The sequence below is a fragment of the Dasypus novemcinctus genome, chromosome 23 (genome assembly GCF_030445035.2).
Source record: "Dasypus novemcinctus isolate mDasNov1 chromosome 23, mDasNov1.1.hap2, whole genome shotgun sequence".
NCBI lineage: Eukaryota > Metazoa > Chordata > Mammalia > Cingulata > Dasypodidae > Dasypus > Dasypus novemcinctus.
In genome coordinates this window covers 31,156,200-31,182,331 of record NC_080695.1, presented here as the reverse complement: position 1 = coordinate 31,182,331, position 26,132 = coordinate 31,156,200, and the positions used below count along the sequence as shown (strand labels likewise).

Here is a 26,132-nt window from a genome sequence, read left to right as displayed (position 1 = left end):
CTCGGGGCCTCTCTGAGCCCCTAAGGCCTGCTGCTGGGCAAGGAGGGGAGAAGGGCAGGCTGCCAGCCCTGCTCCAGCCCCTCACGTCCCGGCCTCGTGGCCTTGAGCCGCCAGCCCCCCCCAGTGTCCTTTATTCATCAGCCTCAGGATCACCTGTGGCCAGGATGTCCACGCCAGCCCCTCCTCTTCTGGGGGAAGTGGGCTGGAGTGCAGCCTGGCTCCAGGAGCTGGAGAAAGGAGGGGGCCACATAGGCGGGGCGGGGCTGTCGGGGGTGGTGGAGACGCGGGACAGGCGGGGAGGGGCCTGAGCTGGGGTCCGCTGCTCAGGAAGGAGAGCTTCCCAGGCCCAGAGGCTGCCCGGGCTGGGAGGGGACGGGCCCTTCTCTTCACTTTCGAGTCCCACCATCCCAACTCGAACCCCAGAGGCCCCCCCGACGCCACCACCCACCCCTTGTCACTGGCCAAAAATATTTTTAAGATAACTAATGTAACCACCCACCTCCAGTGGGCCTGGCTCCTCCCTCCCATTCTACAGACAAGGAAAAGTGAGCCTCCGAGGAAGGACAAGGCAGGCCTAGTGTCCCCTGCGAGGCGGCCACAGCCTCCTTTCTCCTCCAGAACCCCTGGACCGGTTCTTCACAGGCCTGGGAGCAGCACTCGGTAAGAACTCGCTGTGCAACCCTGGGCAGGTTGCCACCCCTCTCTGAAAGTTCCTTGTTACTCACGTGATGACAGGCACGGCAACTCCCCCTCTGGGACCTGAGGGTGTTCCCCAGGTGCTGGGGAGTCCCTGGGGACAGGGACGAAGCTGACAGGGTAATGGAGACCTCTCAGGGCCACACCCAGCAACTCTTAGCGTCATTCACTCCATTCATTCATTCATTCATTTAGTCTTCTTCAGCCACTTATTGAGCACCTACTGTGTTCCAGTCTCCATTCTTTGCTCTAGGGATACGCTAGTGAACAAAATGGGTAAATTATGCTCCAGGATGGAGCCATAAAAACAGGGCCTGCCTCAGCAACTTCTAACATTACTTCTACTCTGCTGTGAAGGAGACACGCAAGGGGGGACCCACTTCAGAGAGAGTGGCCCACCTCTTGAACAGGCAACGTTGGAATTGAAACCTGGAGGATGAGAGAGCAGTTCTGCAAAGAAGCACAGGGAAAACTGCTGGAGGAGAGGGAACAGCATGTGCAAAGGAAAAAGTTGGTTGAGGCATTGAAGCTTTTGCCCTCAGCACAATGCATGAATTTAAGAAAGAAGGTTTAGCCTTGTGTGTACCGTCTACATAGGCTTTGGTATGAAGAGTGGTCCTTGCAGTCCCTTACAATAGAAAGCATTCTTTTTCATTCAGTCATTCATTCAACAAATATTTCTGAGCATCTGTCATGTGTCAGGCGCTGGTTGATCACTGGAGATTCAGCAGTAACCTGGAGACATATGGTTGCTGCTTAGATGTTGCTCAGAAAGTAGATGAAAACTGATAAACTGTGTACTGTGGTGGAGGGATGGGCTCTAGAGGACAAGGTAACTCATATCCTTGGAGAGGTCAAAGGAGATTTACAGAGGAGATGAATTTTGAACTGGGTTTTGAAGACTGGGTAGGAGGTTGACAGACAGCCAAGGTGGGTTGAGAGCAGGTGCCAAAACCTAGAAGCTGGATGAATGGAGCACACAGGAGCAGAGGGAGTGCGGTTGTGGGGGCCAGATCCTGAATGCCGGGAATTTGGGGTTTTCTCTGGAGTTCAATGAGGAGCCACAGAATGACAGGGCTGGTGTGAGGACCAGGTTGGAGAGGCCACAGCTGGAGGCAGGGAGGACAGAGGCGCTCCAGAGGAGGGCGGTGGACCGAGACCAGGGAGAACCCAGGAGCCCTTTGCTCTGTGTTCCCTCTTGGGAAGTCCCTTGATCTTGATACTTCCCCTTCTGGGACCTCTTGGCTCATGTTTCTGGAACTTCTGGGGAGTCCCGCTTCACCTACCTCGGTTCTTCTCGGACCCTATGGGAAACGGGCCATGTTATTTTTACCACACCCCTTACCTTTCACTTTCAACCCACAGCCTCCACCTGGGGGGCATTGGAGACGAGGACCCAACTGAGAACTAAATGGATCCCATTCTTGAATAGTTGGCCAGGTAAGGAAGATAACAGGGTAACCAAGAACTTGGGTTTTTGACAGTTTGGAAAGGTTGTGAATAATGCAATGAACTTTCTGCTACACGTCTGTTGGTGTACATATATACACATTTCTCTTTGATATAGAACCTAGAAATGGCATTCTTGGGTTTCTTCTTCAGCAAAGGTTTTATAGTTTTCCAAAGTTGTACCAATTTGCACTTTTTAGCAGAGTAGAGTACAGATTGAGAGTTTCAGTTTCTCCCTATCCTTTCTCGCACTTCAATTGTCTGACTTTTTCATTGTAGCCCTTCTGGGTTGGCATGTAGTGGTATCATATTGAGATTTAAGTTTGTATTTCCTTGGTGACTAATGATTTTTAGCACTTTTTCTTAGGCTTATTGGTTATTTTGGTGACTTCTTTTTTGTGAAGTATCTGATCAAACTTTTTGACCATTTGAAAAATTGAATTCTGTGGTTTTAACTTTTTCTTATTGATTTACAGGGGTTCTTTATAGATTCTGGATACAAACTTTTTGTCAGATATATCGATGTATAGAAAATATCTCCTTCCATTTTGTTTTTTGTTTTTTGCATTGTCTTTATGGGGGTCTTTTGATGAACAGTTTTAATTTTGATGTTCAGTTGATCAGACTTTTTCTTTATAGTTAGAGCTTTCTGTGAACTGTCTAAGAAATAGTACCTGGCATGAGGTCAAGAAGATATTATGCTATGCTTTCTTCTAGACAATTTATTTTATTACCTTTCACATCTAGATCTACAATCTATCTAGAATTGACCTTTTTTTGTGTCATATGAGGTAGAGAATCAACACTTTTTTTTTCCATATGGATAGACTATTAATATATCATCCTTCAAAAATTATCATGCTTTTCCCACTGCTATATATGGGGCTATACATGTGGGTCTACTTTGGACTCACCATACTTTCCTATTGGCCAGTTTGTTTTTCGTTGCACCAATGCAATGCTTTTTAGTTTGCTTTACAATCTTGATATTCTTCTTCAAAATCATTTCTGTACTTATTTTAGGAGCAGCTTATCAAATTACACACACACACACACACACACACACACACACACCTGCTGAGATTTATTTGAAACTTTCGCTGAAAGTTTATTCAACTTGGGGAGAAATGACATCTTTAAAATTATTGAATTTTCCAATCCATGAACGTAGTATGTCCCTCCATTTATTTAGGTTTTCTTTAATTTATCATGGTAATGCCTTGTAATTTTCTGTATAGTGGTCATGCACACCTTTCCTTAGTGTTATTCTTGGATATTTGATTTTTTGATCCTAATGTAAATTGTATCATTTAAAATTTTTCATGTTTGTTGTCAGTCTGTAGAAATACAATAGATTTTAAATGTTAGTCTTATATTTGATATGTGTGTGCTCTTTATCAGATTACAGGAGACCCCTTCTATTTGTAGCTTTTTGAGAATTTTTTAAATCATGAGTGAGTGTTACAATTTATCAAATGTGTTTTCTGAATCTATTAAATGATCATATAAATTTTCTTCTATATCCTCTTAATGTGCCTTATATTGGAACTCCATTCCTATTTATGGTTATATATTTCATTGTGCAGATATGCAACATTGTGTTTATCCATTCATCTGTGGATAAACATTTGGGTTGCTTCCACTTTTTGGCTATTGTGCATAATGCAGCTATGAACATCTGTGTACAAATATCCATTTGAGCCCCCTGCTTTCAATTCTTTTGGGTATATACCAAGTAGTAAGATTGCTGAATTCTATGGTAATTCTATATTTAGCTTTCTGAGAAACTGCCAAACTGTCTTTTACAATGACAGCACCATATTGCATTGACACTAGCAATGAATGAGTGTTACTTTTTTCCACATCCCTCCAAACTTATTTTCCTTTTAAAAATTATAGCAATCCCAGTGGGTGTGAAATGGTATCTCATTGTGGTTTGGATTTGCATTTCCCTGATGGCTAATGATGTTGATCATCTTTTCATGTGCTTTCTGGACATTTATATATCTTCTTTGGAGAGATACCTGTGTAAGTCTTTTGCCCATTTTTATATTGATTGTATTTTTCTTGTTGAGGTATTTAAAAAAATTATATACTGTATATTAATCCTTTGTCAGACATGTAGTTTCCAAATAGTTTCTCCCATTGTGTAGGTTGTCTTTTTACTTGCATGAAAAAGTCCTTTGAGGAACAAAAGTTTTTTTAAAATTTGTTGAGGTCCCATTTATCAGTTTTTCTTTTGATGCTTGTGCTTTGGGTGTAAAGCCTAAGAAACCATTACCTAACACAAGGTCATGAAGATATGTTCCTATGTTTTCTTGGAGTTTGATAGTTCTAGCAATTATATTTAAGACTTTGATCCATTTTGAGTCAATTGTTGTATATGGTATATAATAGAGGTTCTCTTTTTTTCTTTTTTGCAAAAATGAAGATCCAGTTTTCCCAGCACCATTTGTTGAAGAGACCATTCTTTCCTGATTCTTTGCCACCTTGTCAAAAATCAGTTGGTCATAAATATAAGGGGTGATTTCTGAGCTTTCAGTTCTATTCCTCTGGTCTATATGTCTGTCCTTGAGCCAGCACCATTCTAATTTTATTATTATTATAGGTTTGTTTTGAGGTACTGGAAATTGAACCTGGGACTTCATACATGTAAAGCAGGCAGTCAACCACTGAGCTACATCCACTCCTGTAATAAATTTTAAAATCAGGAAGTGTGAGTCCTCCAATTTCACTTTTCTTTTTCTTTTTTAGCTATTCAGGGCAGGACCCCTTACCCTTCCATATAAATTCTCCTCCCCCCACCCTAGATGGCTCCCTCATCTGTCTGCTTGTTGTTTCTGCTTGTTGTCTGCTTGCTGTGTTTTGCACATTGTCTGCTCATTGTGACTACTAGGCTTCTTTAGAAGGCACCAGGAACCAAACCTGGGACCTCTCATGTGGAAGGCAGGGGCTCAACTACTAGAGCCACATCCACTCCCTCCATATAAATTTGATCATTGGTTTTTCCATTTCTGCAAAGAATGTTGTTGGACTTTTGATTAGGATTGCATTGAATCTATAAATCACTTTGGGTAGTATGACACTAATGATATTTAGTCTTCCAATCCATGAACATAGAATATCCTTCCATTTATTTAGGTCTTCTTTAGTTTCTTTTAGCAATGTTTTATACTTTTCTGTGTATAAGTCCTTTACACTCTTTGTTAGGTTTATTCCTAAATATTTTATTGTTTTAGTTGCTATTGAAAATCGAATTTTTTCTTGATTTCTTTTTCTGATAGTTCATTGTGCATAGAAACACTATTTTTAAAAGATACATAGATCACACAAATGTTTCATTAAAAAATATAGGAGGTTCCCATATGCCCCATTCTCCACACCCCCCACTTTTCCCACATCAACAACTTTTTTCATTAGTCTGGTACATTCGTTGCAATTGATGAATACAGTTTGGAGCACTACTACTTAGCATGAATTATAGTTTACATTGTAGTTTACTCTCTCTTCCAGTCCATTCAGTTGGTTATGACAGGATATATAATGTCCTGCATCTGTCCCTGCAATACCATTCAGGACAATTCCACATCCCAAAAATGTCCCCATATCACACCTCTTTTTCCCCCTCCCTGCCTTCAGCAACTCCTGTGGCTACTGTCTCCACCTCAATGATATAATTTCTTCCCTCGCTAGAGTCATAATAATTCTATAGTAGAATACCAGTAAGTCCACTCTAATCCATATTTTATTCTTACATCCTGAGGACCCTGGGAACACTATCAATTTTTGTGTGTTGATATTGTACTCCATGACTTTCCTGAATTCACTTATTAGCTCTAGGACCTTTGTTGTGGATTTTTCAGGGCTTTCTGTATATAGAATCATATCATATGCAAATAGGGAAAGTTTTACTTTTTCCTTTCCAGTTTGGTTGACTTTTATTTCTTTTTCTTTCCTGATTGCTCTGGCAAGAACTTCCAGTACAATGTTGAATAATAGTGGTGGCAGTGGGCATCATTGTCTTGTTCCTGATCTTGAAGGGAAAACTTTCAGTCTTTCATCATTAAGTAGGATGCTAGCTTTGCATATATGCCCTTTTTCATGTTGAAGAAGTTTCCTTCTATTCCTAGATTTCTAAGTGATTTTATCAAGAAAGGGTACTGTATTTTGTCAAATGCCTTTTCCTGCATAAATTGAGATGATCACGTGGTTTTTCCTCCATTATTCTGTTAGTGTGGTGTAATATATTAATTGATTTTAATATGTTGAACCACCCTTGCCTACCTTGCATAAATACCACTTGATCATGGGGTATAATTCTTTTAATATGCTGTTGGATTTGGTTTGCTAGTATTTTGTTAAGAATATTTGCATCTATATTCATAAGAGATATTGCTCTTTAGCTTTCTCTTCTTGTGGTGTCTTTATCCAGATGTTGTCTGAGGGTGATGTTGGCCTCCTAGAATGAATTAGGGAGCATTCCCTCTTCTTCACTTTTTTGGAATTGAGCAGAATTGGAGTTAAGTCTTTTTGGAATGTTTGGTAGAATTTCCCTTGAAACATTTTGCTCCTAAGGTTTCTTTGTTGGGAGGTATTTTTATTATATTCTACCTCTTTACTAGTAATTGGTTTGTTGAGATCTTCTATTTCTTCTTGAGTCAATGCAATTTGTGTGTTTCTAAGAATTTTTCTATGTCATGTAGTTATCTAATTTATTGGCATACAGTTGTATGCTCTTTCTATTTCAGCAGGATTGGTAATAATATTCCCCTTTTAATTTCTGATTTTCATTATTTGTATTCTCTTTTTTTCTTTGTCAGTCTAGCTAAAGGTTTGCCATTTTGTTGATCTCTTTGAAAAACTAATTTTTTGGTTTTGTTTTGTTTTTCCATTTCATTTATCTCTGCCCTAATCTTTGTAATTTCCTTCCTTCTGCTCCCTTTGGGTTTAATTTGCTCCTCTTTTTCTAGTTCCTCCAGTTTTGAGGTTATTTCTCTGATTTGCAGTCTTTCTTCTTTTTAAATCTAAACAGTTAGAGCTATAAATTTCCCTCTCAGCACAGCCTTCACCGCATCCCATAAGTTTTGATAAGTTGCATTTTCATTTTCATTTGCATCAAGTGAATTTTCTAATTTCACTTTTGATTTCCTCTTTAACCCATTGATTGTTTAAGAGTATGGTGTTTAATTTCCACATATTTGTGAATTTTCTCTTTTTCTTTCTGTTAGTGATTTCTAGTTTCATTCCGTTATGGTTGGAGAATATTCATTGTATGCTTTCAATATTTTTTAATTTATTGAGACTTGTTTTGTGACCCAACATATGATCTATCCTAGAAAATGACCCATGTGCATTTTAAAAGAATGTGCTTTGTTTTGTTTTGTTTTTGATGTAGTGTTCTATATATGTATGTTAGGTCTAGTTGGTTTAGTGCATTATTTTAGTCCTGTACTTCCTTATTGATCTTCTGAATAGAAGTACTATCCGTTTTTGAGTGTGGTTACAGTCTCCAACTATTAGTATAGAACCTTCAGTTTCACTCTTCAACTCTGTCAGTATTTGCTTCATATATTTTGGGGCTCTGCTGTTAGGTGCATATATATTTGTCATTATTACATCTTCCTGTTGAATTGTCCCCTTTATCAGTATGTAATGACCACCTGTGTACCTTGTAACTGTTTTTTACTTAAAGTTTATTTTATCCCATATTAGTATAGCCACCCCAGCTCTACTTTTGTTACTACTTGCATGGTATATCTTTTTCTCATCCTTTCACTTTCAGCCTACTTGCGTCTTTGACTTTAAGGTGAGTGTCTTGCAGACCGCATATAATTGGGTCATGCTTTTTTATCCATTCTTTCAATCTCTGCCTTTTGACCAAAAACTTTAATTTATTTACATTTAGAGCTACTACTGATAATACAGGACTTTTTTGGACATTTTGGTATTTAACCTTTGTAAGTCTTACACCATTTTTGTCTCTCACTTCAGTTAAAGTCTATTTTATATTTATTTGCTTTCTTGTATTGTACCATATTGAGTGCCTTCTAATTTACTCTGGATATATTTTTCATCTGTTTTCCTTGTGGTTACCATGGGATTAAAATTTAACATTCTAAATATGTAACAATTATATTTGGTTTGCTACCAAGTTAATTTCAGTAGCATGAACATATATTTTTCTATACTTCTCTGTCCCCCCACCATTTTTCTGTACTTGTTACCACTTAGATCTTTGTACATTGTATGTTTTAAAATGTAGCATTATTTACATGCATTTGCATTTTAGCACCTGTAGAAAGTAAGAAGTGGAGTTACATACCAAACAATGTAATACAATAACACTGGCATTTATAGTTACTCAAATGGTTACTGTTACCACAGGTCTTTATTTCTTTATACTGCTTTGAACCACTGTCTAGTGTCCTTTCATTTCAGTCTGAAGAAATCATTTTAGTACTGCTTGTCAGGGAAGTCTAGTGGTGATGTACTACCTCAGCTATTGTTCATCTGAGAATATCTTTATCTCTCCCTCAGTTTTGAAAGGCAGTCTCACAGATTATAAATTTTTTGGCTGACAGTTTGTTTTCCTTAGTCTTTATGTATTTCAGCCCACTGCCTTCTTGCCTCTATGGTTTCTAATGAGAAATCAGCACTGAAGCTTATTGGAATTCCCTTGTCTGTAACACATTGTTTTTCTTTTGCAGCTTTCAGAACTCTCTTTTTCCTTTGATATTGTAATCAGTATATGATGAGGTATATTTTTCTTCATGTTTATCCTGTTTGGTGTTCTCTGAACTTCTTGAAAATGCGTATTCATATCTTTTGCTAAGTTTGGAAAGTTCTCTGTCATTATTTCTTTGACTATTCCTTCTGCCCCTTTTTCTCTTCTCCTTCTGAAACTCACATAATATGTATATTGGTGTGCTTGATGGTGTCCCATAGCTGTCTTAGGCTACCTTCTCTTTTTTATTTATTTTTAATTTAATTTAATTTTTAAATTTATTTCTCTCCCCACCCCCCTCCCTGCCAGTTGTCTGCTCTCTGTGTCCATTCACTGTGTGTTCTTCTGTGTCTGCTTCTTTCAGCAGCAATGGGAATCTGTGTCTTTTTATTGCATCATCTTGCTGCATCAGCTCTCTGTGTGTGCACTGCCACTCCTGAGCAGGCTGTGCTTTTTTTTTGCACGGGGCAGCTCTCCTTGCTGGGTGCACTCCTTGAGCGTGGGACTCCCCTACATGGGGGACACCCCTGCATGGCACGGCACTCCTTGAGCACATCAGCACTGTGCATGGGCCAGCTCACCACACAGGTCAGGAACCCCTGGGTTTGAATCCTCGATCTCCCCTATGGTAGATGGATGCTCTATCAGTTGAGCCAAATCTGCTTCCCATCCTCTTTAGTTTTTAATACTCCTTTCATTGTCTCATGCTGCTTTTGCTTTGAGGGCAAATTCTGGGGGAAGGGTCACCCTGGAGAGGATTTTCCCAGTTCAGTCTTTCCCAGCCAAACTGGGCCAGGAACCCACAAAAGGGGCACAGACTGGCTCTAAACTGTCCTGTAGAGGGGCCAGGAAGGGTATTCAAAACTTCTCCAATGGCTTCCCAAAGCTGAGCTTTCCTGGCATGCCCAGAAAATGTAGCCCTTCAACTTCTATTCCCCCATGGCTCTGAGGAAGCCTTGGTCTTTAAATCTCCACTGCCTCTGCCCCTGTCTGGGGATGGTTGAAGCAATGGTTGCCACTGCCTTTGTCCAGGCGGGGTTGATACAGTGGGTGCCCTTAGAGCTGGGCTCCAGTGATCTGAATTTATAAATCAAAAGCCATGAGTAGTGATCATGCAGGTATACCCCTGTTCTTGGGGAAGAGGATTTTTATGACCCTTTATGCCAGATAGTAAGGGGTTGGGCCCATGGCAGCCTGCCACAAGGGTGGGGATGGGCCCTGGTGGCTGCCACACAGAGAGAGCAATTTACGGTTCCTTACTGTAATTTTGATTCCCCCCACTCTTCTCTGCTGTACAGTGTTCTTCTGGCCTCTGGATTTTCAAAATAGTTGTGTCAGATAGTTCCTGCCTGCTTAATAGTTGTTTTGGTGAAAGGATTGAGACTTGGAGCTCCTTAATCTGCTGTCTTCTCTGGAAGTCCCCTTTCTTTTGATTTTCTTAAAAACAGTTTTTCTAGGGTACGCTTATATGTGGTTTTCTTGTACTTGTCCTTTTGGGGGGTTGCAGAACTTCTTAAGTCTGTGACTTAATGTCTTTTGTCAGCTTTTAGAAATTCTTAACCAGTATTTCTACTATTGCTTCTAACTTGCATGCTCTGCCCTCTCTTAACTCAAAATACATATTGGGTAGACCCTTTACTAAGGTCTCATATTTCTCTTTTCCTTATCTAGATTTTTTTATCTGCATGAGTCAATCCAGGTATTTTCTATTGCCAGTCTTCCATCTTATTAATCCTCTCTTCTGATGTTTCTATTCTGGTGCTAAATCCATTTATTGACTTTTTAATTATGGTTATTGCATTTTTTAGTTCTAAGATTCCTACTTTTTAAGTAGGTTTCACCTTTCTAGTGGAATTCTTGAACATACTAATCATAGTTGTTTAAAATTATGCCTGATAATGTCATTTTCTGAACCACCTGTGTGTCTGTTTCTATTGTCTTTTTTTTTCTTTTGGTTGTTGGTCATTTTGTCCTGTTTCCTGGTTTGCCCTATAATTTTCAATTGAATGCTGGACATTATTTATGAAATAATATAGAGGCTTTTGATGAAGCTAGCATTCCAAATAAGTTTTAATTTTCTTCTAGCAGGTGTATAAAGCATAGGAAGATCACCTTGGTCCAATCAAGGTTGAACTATTTATGATTTTCCCTTATTCTCAAGGCATAGCCTTTCCTAAATACCAGATTATTTGGCAGGGCCCATTTTTCTTGGTAGGCCCTGAATGCCAATTCTTACCCCAGGATTATGAGACTGCCAGCATCTCTTCTTAGCATTTTAGCCTATTGCCAACTGCTTTCCACCAGTTTTCTTGACATGCAACTCATTTACAATGACTTGGAAAATGTGTTTATGGGAAATTGCCTGCAGAATTTCAATGTACTTTTCTTATCTTTGGCACCCTGGCCCCTCAAGTACTATCTAATTTGGTTGTTCTCTCATGCCTTCTAAGAGTATTTTTCTTGCTTTAATAATTGTTCTCAGTTGGAGGTTTAGTCTGATTCCAGCTACTCCAACATAACCAGAAATACAACAAGTGCTAGCTCACATATTTTATTTTACAAACCTAAGTATCGCTTACATTTAAAATGTTGTGAAAGGGTTGAGACATGCAAAAAGTCATAAAGAATAATATAATCAATACCCACGGTACTTATCACCTAGATTAATCAAACTGTTGAGACCCTGCACAAACCTCTTTATCACATCCCCCTCCTTTTCTACACTATTCTAAACTTGGTATTTATCATCTTCATGAATTTCTTTATATTTCTATGCCATATGTACATTCACCTAAACAATTTATAGAATTGTTTTACATGTTTTTAGTTATAACATAGATGGTGTTATTACATATATGCATTCTTTTTTTTTTTTCATGCTACATTTTGTTTGCAAGAATCATTTGCTTTGCTGTGGGTTACTGTAAGTGGTTCATTTTCACATTTGCGATTATACCATACTTTATTTTTCCATTCTCTTTTTAATGGTCATTGAGATTGTTTCCAGTCTTCCACTATTAAAATAAATGCTGCTATAAACATGTCTGTATATGCTTCTTGTACACATATGCAAGAGTGTCTTTAGGAATGTACACAGAAGTGAAATAGCTGGGTCCTAGCACCGGCTCTTTCTCAAGTTTATTAGATCGTGCCAAGGTATTTTCCTGATGAGTTGTATCAATTTGAATTTTCCACTAACTGTGAACAAGAGTTCCCATTATACCATATCTTCAGCAATGTGATATTGCCACTCTTTACATGTTTGCCAATCTGATAAAGGTAAATGCTATGTCATTGTGGTTTTTATTTGCATTTCACAGGTGAGTGGTGAAGTTAAGAACTTTATATTCTCCATAGCACTTACGGTTATCTGATTTCCTACCGCCAAGCCTTCCCACTTTCCTGGACGCTCTTGAAATTGGGCCAACTTGTAGTCTGGATTATTATTACCCTAGGAATCATTTCTGGGCACAGGCGCCTGGAGGATAAACACCTCTCCAGGGCTGCATCCCATCCAGCACTGTGCTAGAGAGCTACACGTGCAGTATTGTGCTTAGTGCTCACTGCAAACTTGCAGCAAAGACTCATGACCCCCCATTTTATAGATGAGCAAACTGAGATGAGAGGGGTCAGGTAATTTGCCCAAGGACACACAGCTGGAACCTGGCAGACTCCAAGTCAAGTTCTCTCCTCCCCTCTGCAGGAGACCCCAGGGTCAGAGTGCTGCAGGGGCTCCTATAGCAGGAAAGCCTCTAGGGCACTCCTTCTGTCCTTCATTCAGGAAACACACCTGGTTCCATCTGCTCCACACTGGAGAGTAAATTTCTGTTGTCCTCAGTCATCAGCCAGAGTAAGAAACCCCATAAAGGGATGGATTCCATGGAGGGGGGTTGTGGGACAGGGAGAAGTTGCCACTGTAGGAGCAGGGGAGGGAAGAATGGAGGAGCCTGGATCAGTCAAGGCTGATGCTTCTCAGACGCAAGGGACTGGTTTTAGCCAGCGTTAACTATCCCTGAATCCCATAGTGAGAAAGCGAGACTCTTTTCAACCTTCTTTCAATCATTCTGATGATGGAGGGAATGAGAATCTCAGTTTGGTGCTAGGATGTCTTAAACACCTCTTTAAGCCTCCTTTTTTTTTTTTTAAAAAAAAAGACAGTCAATTGTTTTGTTTTAGAAATGCTTGTACAGGATCTACCACGTGTCAGGCCCTGTGCTAAATACTTTGCAAACATTGGCTAATTTCATTTTTTCGATGACCCTATGAGGTAAGTACTGTCATTGTCATCCCCATTTTACAGATGAGGCTCCTCAGGCCCAGAAAGGTTAAGGAAACTCCTGCAGTCACGCAGCCCATAGTGGCAGCACTGGGATTTGAATCTAGGCAGGCTGGTTCCAGAGTCTGTGCTTTTAACTACTGTGGCACACACAGTGATATAATGTTTTCTTCTAAGACACATGTATTTGAGTGAAAAACGAGAGGTAAGGTAAAGATAAGTAGTAGATGGATAATAACAAGGGTGAAAAACTCGATGGTGGTAAGTGGCAGGAGTTCTGGAAACACTCCAATGTGGCTTCAGAGATGCCGGGGCACAGCACGTGGGCCATGAAGGCTGAATTCAGAGCGATGGGAGAGGAAAGGTGTTCAAGAGAAGATTCATCTTGAGGAGAGACAGAGGGGCCCGGCAGGCCCTGGAGAGCTAGTGGAATGGTGAGAAATTCAGGGCAGCTGGCTAGTAATAGGAGGAATCAAGTGCCCTTGTATAGTTCTTTACAGTTTACAAAGCACTGTCTCATCTGCTTTCTCATGGACGCTTCTAAACCTCAGGCACAGTGAGAATTACTGTGCCCATTTTACAGACAGTAACTGAGGCCAGACTTTGAAGGGCCAGAGAAGAGTTACTATTTGCCCCATGATCCTCTGGTTCCTAATTTTGGGCCCTTTGCTCTACTCAACTATAGCAGGTATCTTTGAGAGCAAGCAACAGAAACATAATTCAACATGTTTGAGGGCAATAGTTGGTTTTTGGATCATGGTCACGCAAGTTCCAGCTGTGGACATCAGATACAGTTTGACCCAGGTGTTCAAAAGATGCCTCAGGGAATCTGGATCTGTCTTTCTCAGTCTTGATGTCCTTTTCAGGCAGGCTTTCTCCAAAAGGTGAAAGTGATGACCATGGGCTTCCAGGTTCCAAAAAAATAGAACGTGTTTGTTAGATTTCTAGAAAAAAACTTCCAGGACTGGCTTTCCTTGGCCGTGTTTGGGTTGATGTGCATTCTTGATTTTATCACTGTGGCCAGGGAGGTAGGGTACTTTGACTGGCCAGGTCTGAGTCAGGTGCCCGCCCTGTGGAGCTGGGGGTGGGGTCAGCTCCCCTCAAACCACATAGAGGGAGCGCCAGTTAGAGGGGCTCGTCACAAGAAGGGGGCAAGAGCCACGGAGCGGAGGCACGCTCTACGGCCCCAGGGGCCTGCGTGCCATTTTACAGAGCTGGGGGCTTGGGGAGGCTTGAATCTGGGAAGTTGATACTTTATCCTGCGGTCAAAGTGGCGCCACTGGGAGCGATGGGGCAGAGCTCTGCCAGGCCTTGTGCTGAGCTCGGGCCATCGAGGTGGACACGACAGTGAAAGAGCAGCCACAGACTCAGCCTCCTGTGACCAGCCCGGGGAACGGGGCTGCTGCCGGCCTCGGGGCCTTCATGCAAGATGTCAGTGGTATTTGCTGCAACATATTGTATTTTGGTAGCTAAGTTGTTCATCTGTTTTTTTTTTTTTTTAACCAAAATTTTCCGTCATCCAAAATAGAAACTCAGTAGAATTTAAGCTTTAATTTCCGTGGCCTGTTCCCCTGGTAGCCTATATGCTAGTTTCTGACTCTGAATTTGCTTATTCTAATTATTTCAAATCAGTGAGATTATACAATATTTGTCCTTTGACGATTTTTTCTTAATGATAACTCTTTTTTTAATAGTTTATATTTTCATCTTATTTTTCATCTTTTTTTAAAGCACATAAAATGTTACAACAAAAAATATAAGAGGTTCCCATACACCCCACTCCCCACACCCCCCACTCCTCCCACAAATGATAACTCCTATGTTCATAAGAAATATTGGTCTGTAATTTTCTTTTCTTGGGGTATTTTTATCGGGCTGTGAGAGGTGGGTAATGCTGGCCTCACAGAGTGCGTTAGGGAGTGTTTCCTCTGCAGGTTTTGGGAAGAGTTTGAGCAGGATGGGTGTTAATTCTTCTTGGAATGTTTGATAAAATTCCCCTCTGAAGCTATGTGGTCCTGGACTTATTTTATTTTGACAGCAATGATGGTTATCGTAGAGTAAATTAGGAAAAAACAGACCATCATGGGTATGCTTGCTAAGGATGAGGTTGGAGTTAAATTTTAAAAAGAGAGGTGATTTCAAGAAAAAAAAAAAATAGCGCACATGATCCGCGAACACGGCCAAAATTTGGAAAGTGGGAAATTTTGGAGCCTCCCTGCTCGATCACTCTGGGGCCTTCCCGTTTCCGAAGCGCCGAGTCCTGTATCAGTCGCGGCCGTCTGCTGCTCCTGCATCGGGGCGATGTCCAGGGTTTTAGGCAAACGCCTCCTTGAGCTGTCACCAGAAGCCCTGGAAGCAGGCTTTGCTGCCTCCCTTGGCAAGGCAGGGGCGGGACCGGCCCTGCGGGGAGGGGAGAGCGGGATCCAGGCCCCTCTGTCCCGGCACCACCACCTCCTCGGTGTCTTTGTTAGGGACGCCCCAGGGGCTATCGGTGGAATCAGGGTGGCCCCTGCAAGATGGGGGGGCGCCATCCACTGTGGGGTCAGGGGTGGTGTCTGGACGGGGCCACGTGTGTGAGTTAATCTTGTGTGGGTCCCCGCCAGGCTCCAGTTCCGGCTGCACCCCTGCCGGTGGGGGCCAGTTGGGGTGAGGCTCTTCGGTCTTGGCAGCGCACCCCCTGGCCTCTGGCTGGCCCCTCCCCAGGCAGGCGGCCGTAACAGGAAGGGCCTGGCGTTTAGCCTCCTGGCCCTCCTCTGCCAAGGCATCGACGGCCACGCTCCCTGGCCGGCCTTGCTCTGTCCTCCAGAGAGGTCCCTTCTCCAGCTCGGCCAGGATCCGGGCGTCCAGGTAGCCGGTGGTTGGCCCTGCACTTCCTGGGTGCTCCTTAGTGGGCTAGCCTGGGTTTTGTGGCTTAGGAAAACTCCTCATTGTTGGGCTAATCTCGTCTTAAGTATTCAGCAGGCATCTCCTTTGGCGGCTGACCTTGGATTTGTGATTCAGTAAGAAGCCACTGTATTGGGCCAAAGTCGGCTCAAGACGGCTGCTGACCAGATACCACTTTCAAATCAGTCTCTCCCTCTTTCCTTCCCCTCCCCTCCCCTCCCTTCCCCTTCCATTTTTATACAGATAAATGCACACGTTCAATTTCACACATGATGTTCCATTAACTTGAGGCAAATCCAAAATCCAAAGAAAACCTGCGGGGCAGGGCGGGGCGGGAGGGAGGCTCCTGGAGGCTCACCTCCTGCTCTCTTCCAGGCTCCGAGGCAGCTCCGAGGCAGCATGCCGCGTGGCTGGGTCCCCGTCCTCCTGCTGACGCTCCAGGGTGGTAAGTAGCTGGCCAGAGGGTCTGCTCAGGGGAGGGGGCCCCGGCTGCACCCCACAAAGCCCAGCAGGGCAGCGCTGACACCAGGGTGCTCCAGGATCTGCCGAGAGGCCCTGGGGCAGAGCCCATGGCATCTGCCCACTTGGGCTGGACACAGGTCAAAGAGCCAGCTAGAGCCCCCCTACCAGACAGTGCCTTAAGCAGGACGGGTGAGAGTGAGCCCCGTGACCCGCTCCGGCTGAGGTCCCCACGCCTCCCTGCTTTGCCAGTGCTCCCCGCCTGGGGCAGCTCCCGACCCCCAGTGCGAGGACGTGTTGCCCTTGGTCTAGCCTCAGATTTTCCTTATGAAATGACTCTCCCTGGAGGTCGATTTTCAACCATCACTGGTCCACTGCGGAGCCCCAGGTATTCCCGGGAGTGGGGTGGGGAGAAAGGAGTCACAGTCTTAAGGGGCAGCCCCTGGGGGAGCAGGTGCTGGAGGCGGAGGGAGAATGTTGGAGACCAGAGCTGGGACTTCAGGGGCACAGAAAAGGCCCCGAGTCCAACTGGGGGAGAAGATGCTGCCCAGGGCCAGGAAATCCAGGAGGGCTTCTCAGGGGAGGGGCGGTGGGGAGGTGGAGTGCAGCCTACAGGCTCGGTGGAGGCTGGACTCCAGGGAGGCGCTCGGCTGGTGCCTCATTGGCGTGTCTCTCTGGTTGTTACCGAAAGACCCAGCACCTCAAATAGCTCCTCCTGGAAGCAGCCGTCCTGCTCTCCCCTTCTCAGCGGTTGGCACCCGTCTTGGCACTAAGAGGCCTTTGGAAGCCATCACGACTGCACACGCTGTGGGAGCACCTAACAGGCCCCTGCTGTATGCTGAGCGCTCAGCCTCTGCTCCTCCCACTCTCCTGACCTCCCCCTGGGGTCCATGCTGCCATTTTGCCCGTTATTTAGTTGAGGAAGCTGAGGCTCAGAGAAGAGACGGGCAGGTCCACGGCCTCACGGCCTGAGAGCCAGACCTGCCTGGTCCTGCGGCGTTGACCACGGCGGTTCCTGGCTGTTTGCTGAGTGACTGCCCTGCGCAGGCTCGTAACCGCCTCCACACCCCTAGTCCCAGGCTGGGGTCGACATCGGCAGCTGAGAAAGGGGACAAGGAGTGGCTAAGTCACACGTCCTCAGTCACAGGGCTGGGACATTGCGCTCCCCGTGGCGTGGCCTCTTGCCGCCCCCTGAAAGCCTTCATGATGCTGGGGGACGCTGCTTGGTGGTTGGGGCACTGAAGGGCTTTTGACTCTTTTTGGAGTCACTTTCATGCCACCTCAGGGGCTGCTGCCCCTCCCCAGCGTTTTGTCCCCAGTTGGGAAAGCCCTCTTCCATGGTGGCCTTGAGCCTAGCTGAGGCTGGCAGCTGCTCTCCAAGTTCCCAGAGCCTTGAGAGAGAACAAGCAGGACATCAACACAGAGGCACAGCAGCTCGGGGGATCCCGGGTTAGGGACCTGCCCAAATCCGCTCTCTTTCCTCCACAAAGAGCATGAACTAGCCAGACTGGCCCCACATGCCTCCCCTAGGAAAGTCCCGGTGGACTCATTTCCATGGCTCAGAGTCATTGGTAGTGGCTGCCCGGGGAACTGTGTTGAGAAGGATTCTGAGGCCTCCCCAGGGGAGGGTGCAGTGATCAATTAGTGATGTCTGCCACGCAGAGGGCTGGGAAGCCTGTGGCAGGACTAGGCTTTGCTGTCCGGTCCTGGGGTGAGACTCCCAGCCCCTGCTCCAGGCAAACAAGAGGTGCAGTCTAGCTCCAGCCAGGGTTCTCACTTAAAGCAGGGGTGGAGGTCTGACTAAAGGATCTGGAAGATGTTTCCAGAAACAGGGTTCTTGGTTCTGACCTCGAACAAGACCCAGGACGGGAAGCTTGACCCCCTTGGCTCTTCATTAGTCAAGGAAAAACAGGAAAACTCCACTTCAAATTAATCCACTTAAAAAGGGGGAATGCACTTTCTAGTAACTAGAGGGATAAAATAATAGCATTGGTACTTGATCTTACAAAATAAAAGGAAAAATTATTAGGTTTCTTTCCAAACAAAATTTAGATTACAGTTGCACCTGCATGCCTGTTTTTCAGAACAAAGAGTTAAACAACGAATGTTTGTGGGGTTGGAGGAGATTAAAACGGCCAACAAAATGGCCCTCTTGGGCAACATAAGGTTGAATACTTAAATTTTCTCTCCTTCCTCCCTCCTCCCCATCCCTCCCTCGTTCTTCTTTCTGCCAGTAGAATACTAGAGACATTTTGCGAAAGCATTCCAGGGCTTCTCGGGGTGATGGTTCCTCTACTGCCGGGGAGCAGCTCTCGCGCCCCGACTGCCGACGCTATCTGTAGACCCGCAGCCCCTCCCTGAGGGTTGAGGCGCTGCCGGCCTCGCTTTCACTGACGTCGTAGCGCCATGACGTCATAACGTCATAGCGCCATGACGTCGCTCGGGAGGCGGCCCGCGCCCGGGCTCGCGCTTTGCGGGGTGGGTGTTCAGGCAGGCGCAGGCTAGACCTGGTGGCTGGGAGGAGGGAGTGGGAGGGGTGCCGAGGGCGCCTTCTCGTGGGGAATGTCTTGTCTCTCTAACCAGACTCCAAACTTTGGGGCTCAGACAAGGAATTGCCAGATAGCGGGGACCCCAGGCCTACATCTTAGGGGCCCCGGGTCCCCCAGATCGATGCCAGGCCCTGGGATCCTTGCTCCTGCTCAGACTCCCCCCCGCCACGAGGGGACGTTGAGGGGCCCCGCCCCGGAGCCCTCTGTCCTCGACCAGCCCCCCACCGAGGCTCTCTCCCCTCCCCCAGCCTGGGGCTGCCTGGACCTCGTGTGCTACACCGACTACCTGCAGACGGTCACCTGCACGCTGGAGACCGGCGCCCTCCACCCCCGCACGCTCACCCTCACCTGGTAAGGGACAGCGGCACCTCTGCAGGTGCCCAGCTCTGAGAAGGAGCGGAGGCCAGGGCTGTGGGAGAGGGGTGGGACACACGAAGCCACGGGCGCAGTTAGACCCACTGTGTGCTGGGCAGGCGGTTTAGCAATCGACAGAAGAGCCACCACTTCCTGGGAGCTGGCGCAGCCATCTCAGCCGCAGCATTGGATTTCACGCTGAGAAAGACCCTGTGAGCTGGGAACCTGTCCCCTCCTTATAGATCACTGCACGGGGCTCCCCGACGTGCCAGTGTCCCACCCCAGAGTCACCCTCTCACCCACACAGGCGTGACCGTGGGTTTGAGACACTGGGTGGGCCAGACCCCTTCCCCACGACTTTTTTGAGCACTTTTTGCGCACATGAATGCTTTACATGAATTGTCACTTTTAATCCTCCCAATTATCCAGCAAGAGGCCTCATCACCCGCATTTTACAAATGAGGAAAGGGAGGCTCAGAGAGGTTAAGCTACCTGCCCAAGGTCACACTGCCAGTGAATAAAAGCCAGGGTTCAAACCCCAGCAGTCTGACTCCAAAATCCAGGGGCAAGTGCAGTTTCGGAAAAAGAATAGCTGGAATTCATTCCATTGTCTATTCATTTATGCATTCATTCCTCATTCAATAAACATTGATGAAGCTTCTGCAGACAGTGCCACAGACACTGGGAATTCAGCAGAAGTCAGGATCGAGCAGGTCCCAAACCTGGAGCTGACGTAGAGGGGCGGGAGAGGCTGGAAGAGACAGAGGAAAAGCACGCACACGAGAAGCAGGCACTTGCGGCCCACGACGGGGCTGTAAAGAGAAGGACTGTGGCTGGAGTCTCGGGACAGGCCTCTTTCAGGCAGGACGCCCAGGGCGGGCCTGTCAGCAGGAGGAGGCCACCAGGGCTGGGAGGGGTGTTCTGGGCAGAGGGTCCTGCAAGTGCAGAGGCCCGAGTGGAGAGCCGGTGAGGGTGGGGTCGGCGTGGAGTGGAGGGAGTCAGGATGATGGAGAGTGACAAACGGAGGTGGAGGGTGGGCAGGGGCCGGGCTTATTGTGTGGGCACCGAGAAGCCTCATGCTTCTCCTCAGGAGGGTTTTAGGCAGGGGAGCAACAAGAAGTTTTAAATCTCCCTCTGGCTGCTGGGCAAGAGGGATGAATTGCAGGAAGGGCAGGTGAGGCAGGCAGCTGATACAGCCGTCCAGGCCAGAGGCTTGGGGGGCGTTATTCAGTAGAAGTTTCCATTTCATCAGATATTTAGCAGAGAACTGAGGCTGCACAACCGTTGGATACATATCCATACTGACCCTGAAAGGTGGTCATGTTCAGAGCCTGAATATGTGGGTAGGGAAATAAATATCTGGTAAACTCCTACACATGTTTCAAAACCCATCAGTTTTGCCCAAAGGGAGCAAAAGAGCTGGAACATTTCCCCCAACACCATCTCATCTGCTGCCTGGAAGTTCCCCCAGAGCAGGGAGTGAAGTTCATTTGGCTTTTATCTCAATCCTTAGCACAAGAACCTATTAGGTATTCAGTGGAGAGAGGGAGGGAGGGAGCACAGGAGGCCTGAAATGCTTGGGGTCCTTCCTAGAGGGCATTGGTTCTTTGGTGGAATCGACATGGGCAGATCTGGGCTTAGTCCCAGCAAGAGCGGCCTCCAGTTTCCCGAGGGAGAGCTGCCGCCCGAGGGAAGTAGTGAGTTCCTGCCTCTTGCAGGCGTGCGAGCAGAGCGTGGACACCATCTCAGGATCGCACCTGCCTGGGAAAGGGGTGGGGGGCCAGGCGACCCTCCTGCCCTACTCCAACGCCCTCCCGGCCCCTGGTGCTGGGGGCCGAGCTCCCCCCCCCCCCCCCCCCCCCGCCTGCAGCCCTGACCAGCCGTTCTGTCCTTGAAGGCAAGACGGGTATGGAGAACTGGAGGACACGCTCACCTCCTGCAGCCTCCATCGCGCCACCCATAACGCCACTCACACGAAGTACGCGTGCCTCATGGACGTGTCTCACTTCATGGCTGATGACATTTTCAGCGTCAACATGACGGATCAGTCCGGCGACTACTCCCAGGAGTGCGGCAGCTTTGTCCTGGCCGAGAGCAGTGAGTACTCCTGGCTGGGGACAGCCCAGGTCGGGGCTGCGCCTACCCTCTGGCCCCCCTCTTCCTTCTCTGTCAAAACGGACCTGGCCTGGGCCCCCCCCCCCACCTGCTGAGTTCTGCCCTTTGCTGTCAAGGCAACAGGCAGCTGACCAGATATACTATTTTTTTTACTAAAGTGTGATGGGTTGATGTTAGGTTTGGGCCTTAACCTGAAGAGAGGCAGAAGAGGTGTGGAAAGGAGCTGGACTGGGACCTAGGACTTCGGAACTTTGGCTCTGGGCAGAGTCTGCGTGTCTCCATGGCCTTGGACAGGACACACCCTCCTCTGGGGCTGTTTCCCCCCGTGTGGAGTGGAGGCCCTTTTAACCCTGACCTATGGGGTTCTGCCCCCAGGAGGAGCCAAGGGGAAGACACTGAGTCACAAGAAACCCCCCTGGGTTTCCTCCCATTCCTTAGCTCCGGGAGCCTGGACTCGCCTGCAGCAGGAGGCAGGGAGGGGCCCGCGGGGCAGGAGGGGCCTGGCGGTGGATGCAGTTGTCTCTGGGGTCCAGAGACAGGGCAGGGCAGGGGAGGAATCCCGGAGGCAGCTTTTGGCTTGGGTTGTGTCTGTGTGCGTGTTCGTGTGTCCCCAAAGAGGCGCATGCCCAGGGGCATGCAGACACCAACTGCAAAGAAGGTCCTGCCCTGGAGACGCCACCCCCGTTTGGGGCTGGGGGTTAAGATGCCTCTGGCCCCCACCCTGGGGGACCCTGGTTTGCATCCCTTCCTGGTGTTGTATCACACAGGATGTGGGTGCAGCTTCACGCACACACCCTGCCGACCCAGAGCACACACACGTAGGCACACACAGACTCACCAACACGCCCGCAGGCAGAGGTGCAGACGCCCCCCGACCCTTCCCCTGACGGCAGAGAGCCCGATGCCTCGTTCTCACACACGCACCCTCGCTCACAGCCACAGGGATCCAGACACGCAGAGCTCGTGACACGCGTGCCTCCTCCGGCAGGGTGGCCCCGCAGCCCCACCTGCTGCCATCTCCCCCAGCAGCCAGGGGCCCCTCCACTGACACTCCCCCTTGCAATGGGATCTGAACAGCATTTCTCTCCCCTGCTGGGGTCTGAGAACAGGTCCCGGCCCAGCTGCAGCTGAGCAGCCCTGGTTCAGCCCCAGACCCGCCTGGGCTGAGCAACTCCCATTCACAGCGCCCAGGACCCACACACATGCCCCTGAGCACCCACCGGGCAGTTCCCAGTTAACCCGTTTCCCCGCGTCAGTCTCCACCACTGCCGGAGGCCCAGCCTGCAGAGCCGGAACCAGGTCTCGACTCCCCCTGGGAAGAGAGAAGAGGGCTTAGGAATGATTCCAGTCAAAAGGGACCCTCGGTGAGATACAGCAGCCACACTCCGTTCCCCGAGGCCCCCTCTCCCTCCTCAGGCCATGAACAGAGCCCTTAGGAGGTGTTTCAGAGTCTAGGTGGATCTGCCTCGGGCTGGCCTTCTTGATGGGGGGGATGAATGCTGAAGGAGACCACCAGGCATTGCAGAGCCAATTTGCAAAGACTGTGAAAGGTGTATTTGTTTTTGCATTGGTTTGTTTGGTTTTTGTTGGCTCCTGGTACTCAAGGAAATCTCTGTCATATCAGGAGCTGGATACAAACTGAAGGAACAGACAGCTCAGGGACTAAATTCCAGGGCTAATGCTTTAAAACAGTAAATGTACAATGTACAACCAAAGATTACAAGAAACAGGAAATGATGGCTCATCCACAGGAATAAGATAAAAATCCAGAAATCCATCAACAAAGAAGACCAAACTTTGGACATACGGGATAAAGACTTAAAAAAAAAAAAAAAAAAAAAAAGACCCTCAAAACACTCAAGGGGCAAAGGAAAACAGAGTAAGAACTAAAGGATATCAGAAAAATAATGAATGAACAATGTGAGAATATCAGAATCACCAGCAGGTTCAGAGTTCTTGTTGGAGCCCCTGAAATATTCACTTGTTAATTGGGTAGATATTTATTGAGTGCTACCTGTGTGCCATGCTCTGTGCTAGGACCTGGGGACACAATATTCAACCAGGCAGACAAAACCCCTATCCTCAACGAGCTAGGATCCCAGAACAGGAGGTCCATTGTAAGATGAATAGAATATTCATTGGTTGCAAAAACAAAGAGAAGGTGGGCGAGGAGGGCAGGGATGTGTCATTCTCTTTTTCACTAACAGAATATGTGTCATTTTGTTCCCCCGAAGTCATCTTCAGCTATTTAGCTGGATCTCCATGAGTTTTAAGCCCCATATGATAGGAACTGGCACCTTTATTTTTCTATAGTTAAGATTTTAAAAAATTATTTAAAAATTTTAGAGCAGTTGTAGATTTCCAGAAATATGCAGAAAGTACAGAGTTTCCATATACTCCCCTCACACATACAGTTTTTCCTATTATTAACATCTTGTGTTAGCGGGGTACATTTGTTTAAAATGAACCAATAATATTATATTATTAACTGAAGTCCATAGTTTACATTAAGGTTCATTCTTTGTATTGCATAGTTCTGTGGTTGTTTTTTTAAAAAATTATTGTGGTAACAAATACGCAATCTAAAATTTCCCGTGTTAACCACTTTCAAGAACACAATTCAGGGGTGTTAATTACTCCCACAACGTGGTGTTGCCATTACCACCATCCATTACCAAAATTTTTCCATCATTAACTCCCCATTTCCCATCACCACTCAGTCTCTTGTAACCTGTATTCTAATTTCTGACTCTATGAATTTGCATATTCTAATTGTTTCACATCAGTGAGACCATATACTATTTGTCCTTTCACATTTGGCTTATTTCACTCCACGTGATGTCTTCAAGGTTCATCTGTGTCATCGTGTGTATCAGAACTTCTTTCCTTTTTATAGCTGAATGATATTCCATTGTGTGACTAGACCACATTTTGTTCATCCATTTATCTCTTGGGAACTGGTCACATTTTATAGGAAAGGAAGTTATGGCACATAAAATGTAGTCCCCCCACTCAAGGCCATGAAAGAAATTTGTGATGGGGCAAGAGTCGAACTCCAGGCCCTTGCCCTTAGTCTCTGGGGACACCTGGGAAGGCTTGGTGACGTGGCCCAGGTCTCAGCTCTTTCCCGTGGGCCAGCTGGGAGACCCTGGGCAGGTCACCTCAGCTGTCAGAAGATGCCGCGAGAGGGGCATGTTCAAGCCAAACTCACAGGGTCACTGCAGGTTGTCAGTTGAAATGCACGCGTGTCAAACCCCTTGGCGGGCAGGGCCATGTCATGGTTATTTCTCCTTATTTTTCTGCAATTCCTGGACCCACTTCACCCATCTCTGTTACCCACCTGCCCCTGAGTTCGCAACCCTAGATAGTCTAAATCCTTCTTTTCATGAATAAACTGAGGTGCAGAGAGAGGCAGCACTTTGTTGAAGGTCCAGTGGGCTTAGAAATCCCGATCTTCTCTGTGTACTCCTGGGGGAGCTTCTTCCTCTCACCAAATCTTTCCCACCTGCTGCAGAATCTCACCCCACTTTATCTTTCTGGCTTTTTTCCTAAGTCAAGCCGTCACCCCCTTTTAACGTGACTGTGACCTTCTCGGGAAGTTATAACGTCTCTTGGAGCTCCGATTATGATGACCCCACTTTCTACGCGCTGAAGGGCAAGCTTCAATATGAGCTGCAGTACAGGAACCGGGCAGACCCCTGGGCCCTGGTGAGGAATTCAGAGGATCCCGCTGCCCGACTCTGGGAGAAGAGGGTGGAAAGGGAAGGGTGCAGGGGCATGCAGTGGGAGATTGGAGTGGAGTCAGAGAGACAGGTGAACTTTGTAATTCATGGCCAGGTGTGGGCTCCAAGGACACGCCGAGGAGTTGAGTTCTCCCTTGCGGCAGGCTTGTATTTGGTGCTGCCATCTCCCCATTTCCCTTTGGGGCAGGAGACCCCCTAATATTCTCTCCTTCCAGTCCTTGTTCCCTTCCTGACCAGCATGCCAGAGAGGAAGGAGTGGGACTGCTCCAGGTTACACCTTAAATTTCTAACAGTCACAATAGAAGAGTTTCCAGAAATTACCAGAGTTATCTGGAACCTTCCCACTTGCTTAGAATGGCCACAGTTGGAGAGTCCCAGTCATAGCAATAATTAAGGAGATCCACTGTCAGAGGGCCCATTGTTTCAAATGTGGAGGTTTCTTGCAGTGTCCTTTGTTTAGAGTGTCCACTCCTGGAAAGTTCCAGAATGGCCCATTATTTAGAAATGCCACAGCAAAGGAATTCTAGAATTCTCCATCATTTAGAAGGATCCCAATTGAAGATCTTTATGAATGCCATTGTTTAGAATGTCCCTGGAGGAAGACTTTCAGAGGTATCTGTTACTTAGGTGTCTGTAGTTGAAAGCTTCCAGAAATTCCTCCTCTTGAGAATGTCCACCCTTGGAGAAATCCAAGTGTGTGTTGTTTAGAATGCTTCCAGTTAAAGATTTCCCAGAGTGTCCATGCTGCTGGAGCATTCCCAGACCGAGCAGAGTCTCCTGCTGGGATTGAGCAGATGAGCTGGACTCAGGGAGAACCAGATGGGAGCACTGTACTGCAGGCAAGGCAAAGGCAGTCCTGATACCTCGACGCTGCTCCCACCTGC

At 46.6% G+C, this 26,132-nt stretch overlaps 1 protein-coding gene across 2 annotated transcripts in view; it reads left to right on the top strand.

Moving 5' to 3' along the window:
• Nucleotides 1–26,132, top strand: part of IL21R (interleukin 21 receptor) — a 36,205-nt gene that overhangs the window by 3,559 nt on the left and 6,514 nt on the right. Inside the window, exons 2-7 of one of the 2 annotated variants that reach the window (XM_004450462.3) lie at nt 506–660; nt 2,062–2,136; nt 16,404–16,473; nt 19,285–19,387; nt 21,288–21,487; nt 25,059–25,213. In XM_004450462.3, the coding sequence (XP_004450519.2) occupies nt 16,428–16,473; nt 19,285–19,387; nt 21,288–21,487; nt 25,059–25,213 (504 nt within the window). In that variant the 5' untranslated portion in view covers nt 506–660; nt 2,062–2,136; nt 16,404–16,427. The remainder of the gene's footprint in view (nt 1–505; nt 661–2,061; nt 2,137–16,403; nt 16,474–19,284; nt 19,388–21,287; nt 21,488–25,058; nt 25,214–26,132) is intronic. The other variant, XM_004450463.3, reaches the window with a different exon arrangement.